This window comes from Tupaia chinensis, unplaced genomic scaffold, assembly GCF_000334495.1.
Source record: "Tupaia chinensis unplaced genomic scaffold, TupChi_1.0 Scaffold139952_1, whole genome shotgun sequence".
Classification (NCBI taxonomy): domain Eukaryota; kingdom Metazoa; phylum Chordata; class Mammalia; order Scandentia; family Tupaiidae; genus Tupaia; species Tupaia belangeri.
The window spans coordinates 1,263,796-1,269,215 of record NW_006199830.1 but is presented as its reverse complement, the minus strand read 5'-3'; the positions used below and the strand labels follow the sequence as shown (position 1 = coordinate 1,269,215).

The window sequence follows — 5,420 nt, the reverse complement described above, 5'->3', positions numbered from 1 at the left end:
GTCGGTGGGAGAGGGCGGACACACCTGCGGGTGGAGGAGTTTATTGGACACTGTCCTCCCTGACAGGAGGGGGCCTGGCAGCGGGAGGGCACAGGGTGCCGGCCTGGGGAGAGAGAGGAGTGCGAGGGGGAGGGAGGGGAGGCGCCACCGAGAAACTTCTGCATCGCCGTTTCCGGCCGCCCCCCTCGCGAGTGCGGCCTGGCGGTGGCGGCAGGGCCAGAGGCTGAGTCCTCAAGGCCCCTCCAGCCCCCACTCCCAGTCCTGCCCGAGGCTGTCCCCGGCCAGGCTCGATCTGGACCGACTGTGCATTAACCCGCCACCTCGCACCCAGCAGCGGTAGGCGCCTCCCTTGTATTCGCCCAAAACGCTCCGCCCTGGGAGTAGGCACGCTTTCCCTGGTCTACACCTGCGCCATTGATGTGTCCCCACGAACCCCTCATGACTGCTATAGTAGTAGAAGTTAACACCATTGGTTAAAACTAGCCAGAGTCTTCTGTGTGCCCAGAATGCCCGGACTGAGGAAGCGGTGTTCACACGTTCGTTCACTCTTCCCCACGTCCCCGGTCTGGAGACAGAACCCTCCATGGCTCCCAGCCCGAACAAGCAGTTCATAGAGGCTCATGAGTCATGTGCCCATAGAAGTCGCCTTCTGGCAACTTGGAGCGCATGTCCTTATAGGGCCAACACTTCACATCTGTACTTCCCAAACTGGCCCTAACAGGTGCTCCTTGAGAAAGGGACGTCTGTGGTCAAGCAGGTTTATGGCCAGGCCAGGCGCCTCTGGGCCCCTTTCAGGACACAGTAACCAATAAAACCATCCTCTCCCGTCCCAAGTTCTCCAGCAAGTAAACCTTTCTTTGTTTAATCTAGCTTTGTTTAATCTAGTATTGTCTTGAATTCATTCGATTTTAGAGGTCTTTTCTCCTGGAAAATGGGATTAAGCTCTGTAAAATTCACGAATGAAACTCAAGTTGGATGAGATGCCTAGGGCACCCCACCAATGCCTCAGTTGGGGTGTTCCTCCCCACATGGCCATCCCATATAGGGGAGATAGATGTATGGTCAGACCCCACTTGAAGTAGAAGCTGTTTTCTTGGTTAATTGTCCCTGGTACCTTGGGCCCACCTGCAACTTCTCCACCTAAGAAAGCACCCCATCCTTACTCCCCTTAGAGAGTGGCTGTATTTGTCTCTTTTTACTCCACCCTGCCTTATGGTCCTCGTTTTTTCTCTGCCCTTCCTCCCCCAGCTTTGCTGAAATCTGCTCGTGCAGTCTCACACTATCAAATTTGGGTGACAACTGGCGTGCACACACAGCTCATTTGTGCGCATGTGTATGGACCACTGCGTACGACTGTGTGTGAGAGGAATTGGTCAGTGCCTGGCTCAGAGCAAGGAAGCCAACATCTGTATAAATCTAAATACCAAAATAAATCGGGAAGACAGGATTAGCCACAGTTGGGGATTAGCCTCCTTCCACTAGCTCCTCTCATCCCCTGCTGGCCCTCCCCCTCCACCGACCTGTACAGCTGATGCTGAAAGTCAAGTCCTTAGCGGACCGTGGCACTTTCCAGATTTGGGAATTGAGAGTCTGCTTACACTACTCTCCCCCAGGTTACAGCGGGCAGCTGAACTAAACCCCCCGTCTCTGTCAGGACAAAGTAGTCTGACTATAGGTGACATGCTACACCTCCCATTCCCACTGGCCCACCCACACCAGGGATGGACTGCCTGGGCTTGGTGGCAACTAAAGGTGAGCAAAGCAGGGAGGAGACAGAGGAAGATGAAAGGGGCCAGAGGAACTGTCTGCGGTGTGGTGTGAAGGGAGGGTTAGCCCCAAGGGCAGGAGCAGAGACAAGGTTCTGGAGAGGGAAAGAAGCCCAACTTATTTTCCTGGAAGAGTTCAGAGGTCTCTGGAAGCCTGGGAGGGAGTTGGAAAGACTCCAGAATCTTGGGAATTACTCTCCTCCAACTAGTCCTAGTGTCTGACTACCAGTCAGGGCAGGGACTGTCTCCCCTGAAGACTAGAGACCCCTTGGGCACTGTCTCCCATGTTCATGGTTCCCAGGACTGTCCTTCCAGAGCCCCTTCTCCTGTTCTTGCCCCAGTGCTGAGAAAGTTCTTACTGCCCAGACTGTGTGGGAAGCTGTACCTGTAAGATCCCCTCTTGGTCTCCCCTAGCCCTCCCTCCAGCATAGCAACCATTTGTGTTGGATGGACCCCCACAAAGGCTTCTGGAAGAATCTGCTTCTAAATGTGTGCTTGTGCTTATAATGAGTGTAGTCTGAGGAATTCACCAACCCCAGGCCATTTTTAAGGCAAAATTAGCACTGGCTTTCGAAACAGAAGAGCAGGAAGCACTTCCTGAGGGTTTGCTCTGGCCAACCCCTCTCAGAGGCCATCTCAAAGCACCCGAGAAAATCCCTAAGGGAGACTGGTAAAGTCATGCACAAATACTCATTTCACAAACGAGGACACTGTGGCTCAGAAGGTTATATGGAATGCTGGAGTCAGGGCCCATACTAAGGGATCGTGCTGAAGGCCCACTGCCACAGTGAGAGAGAGGACCCAAGTGGCTTAGGAAGGAATGACTGCACTGTCCGGACCTTCATGGTGAGAGCCAGTCACTGTGAAAGGCTAAGAGACGTTTAGTGTAAGTATAATAGTTTGTTCAAAAAGGGAGGAGAGGAGTTACACAGAAGAAAAGCCAGGTCTGTGGTGCAGCAGCCATGCCTGGCTCAAGAGAAGCAGGATCTCACATGGCCACAGCGGGTCAAATCCCCAGCCCGGTCAGCCTGAAACACGCTAGGCATTTATTGGGTGCCCAAGATCCAATGAACTGGAGGAAGGGGATTTGGGGATTTGGGCACAGCGAGACCCTGTAGTGGCTGCTTCTCTCTCTCTCTCTGTGTGTGTGTGTCACTCACAAACACACACATGTGCACACACGTGCACGTACTCTAAAATGAATTAGAAAAAAAGGAGTTACACAGAGAATAATTTCTATAAAAGGCAGGCATAAATCCTCAGTCCTGGAGAACTTCAGTGGGCTAATGGCTTAGAAGGGGGTCGTGCTTGAGCAGACTCTGAGGAAATGCCTTTGAAAGCCCGGGACACCCACAGCAGGGACAGCGCCAATGTGCTGAGACTGGAGATGGCTGGAGACCAAGCCTGTCCTCACCTAGGTGCCCCAGAGCTTCTATGGCTCTCAGCAGCTTTCTTCTCATTTACATAACATTTGTGACTTAAAGAGCAAATGTAACTGATTTCCAGTTGGCTGTTTTTACATACTTAATTGTAATTCATAAGGAGCAATACCAGTCAAACGGTGGAGGGGTGCAGCCCTGCCATTCTCTTTTTCTTTGTTTTTCTGTATTCAAAGAGAAATGAGCTGTGAGGGCAACTCTATGCCTTTGCGGGGCCACAAGTTTCCTGTGGCAGCTGCCAGAAAGGAAGGGACAATGACGCAAAGACCTTGACTACTTTGGGGAACATGCTCTGAATTCTCACCTCCCTCATGGTTCTCGAAAGTCAGTCTCCAAACTAGAAAATTCCATCCTATGTGCTTTCTGATACTTCTCTTCTCTCATACCTTCTCCCCACCCTACCCCAAACTGTGACCAGGGTTCCCTGGCCAACGTAGGCTCCTACTTTCTTCTCCCAGCCCCAGAATCTGGGATCAACCTGGAGATACTGAGCTTCTGGCAGACGGAGCTCTGGCTCTCTCAGAGTCCTCAGTCTTTGGGGACCCATGAGTGGATATGGCCCTAGAAGGAGGGCCTGATGGAGTTGGAAGAGGAGATGGGACAGTGACTAAGGAGGGATGGAGGGGAAAGATGTGGGAATGAAATGGCATTCCAGGAGGAGGTCTGATACTTCCCGGGTACAGTTATTTGTTTTTAGCAAATAAAAACACAGGCTGTCCAGTTAGATCTAGAATTTCTAATCGACAATGGATGTTTTTTTAAGTGTAAGTATAGCCCACAGAATATCTGGAATATATACTATTCCATGGGAAAATATTCCATGGGATACAGTTATACTTAGAAAGTATCCATTGTTAATTTGAAATTCTAATTCAACTGGGCACACTATACCTTATCTGACACCCACACTCTTGAATCCTCCCAAATCTTCCTTGTCCCATCTAACACCTGTCATTAAGTCAATGTCTTGAAAGTGGTGTTTTCATTCAGTTATTCTCAGCCCAAGGACCTCCCACCATCCTGTTCTGCCTACCAACCCAAGTGAAACACCCCCATCTGAATGGTCACCACCCTCTCCAGCACAGACCCTCCCTCACAACTGGTCTCCCTGAGCCCTCCCTTTATCCCTAAGCCTCTTGCCTCCTCATTCAGAGCCCGTGGCCTCATCTCATCCCAGCCCCAGGCTGTTGTCCATTTTGCTGTCCCTGCCTAGAATTCCTTCTGTTCCCTTCCGTCTGTTGACACTACTCCATGATCTGGTGCCTCACAGAGCTCACTTCTCCTTGAGTAGATGTGATTTCCGTCTAAGCTCAGAGCTTAGGCTTCCCGAGGGCAGAGACCAGGCTCCTCTTCCTGGTTCCTCAACAATGCCCAGCTCTGGTGGCCTGGGGCAGAGTGGGTGGGGTGGGGTGGGAGTCATTACATGGCAGGAGGGGAGCAGAGTTGGGTAGACAAAGAAGGCGAGTAGGGCAAGGACAGGGAGGTGGAAAGAGGTGGCATAGGGGCAGGCTGGGCAGAGGCCTCAGCAGTGGATGGCCCACCCCAGGGCCCATGCTTGGCTTTGGCCCAGGGCTCAGCTGGGCCACTCTGGCCATGAGAGGGGAGGGGCTGCTGGGTGAAAGGCTGCTGCTGGGTTCTGCCTGCTGCCACTCCCACCCTGGGCCAAAGCTGCCCTTCCCCTTCTTGGTCATTGGACTTGGGCCTTTGGGCTGCAAGAGGAAACCCATTTCTTGGACTGGGAGGGAGGAGATGAGGAGCCAGGTGAGGGTGGGCAGGGAAAGCCAAGAAGCAAAAAGCACAGTGGAAGAGAGAAGAGGGGTGAGAGATGGAGCTAGAGGTTGGGCCATAGGGAGCCCCTGGGGTGGGGGCGATGTGGAGGAGCAGGTTAAAGCAGTTGGACACCGAGCACCGCCCTGTCCTAGGTGAAGCTAATTGGTTTGTTATCTTTACCCACCAAAGCATTTACTTTGGTTAGTCGCCCGATCCACAAACACTTTCGAGGAGATGACATTACCGAAAGGGAGGAACATCTGCATCAGCTCAGCGTCCCCAAACTCCTGGGGCAGATGGTAGATGAACAGGTTACAGCCCTCGGGCCCTGCGGTGAGGGGAGGGGGTGGGCAGGGAGGAGGGATGGCGGGGTGGGGAGAGAGAGACAGGAGAGGTGAGCGAGTTAGGCAGCGCAGCAGGGGGGGGGGGGCAAGGGTAGGGAGGG

The 5,420-nt window shown here is 52.9% G+C and overlaps 1 protein-coding gene across 1 annotated transcript in view; it reads right to left on the bottom strand.

Annotated features, from left to right (window-relative positions):
* The window catches only part of LOC102480792 (CUGBP Elav-like family member 4), a 68,453-nt gene that overhangs the window by 753 nt on the left and 62,280 nt on the right, over positions 1 to 5,420 (bottom strand). Inside the window, exon 9 of the mRNA XM_014593233.1 lies at positions 5,160 to 5,303. Coding sequence (XP_014448719.1) covers positions 5,160 to 5,303 — 144 coding nt within the window. The remainder of the gene's footprint in view (positions 1 to 5,159; positions 5,304 to 5,420) is intronic.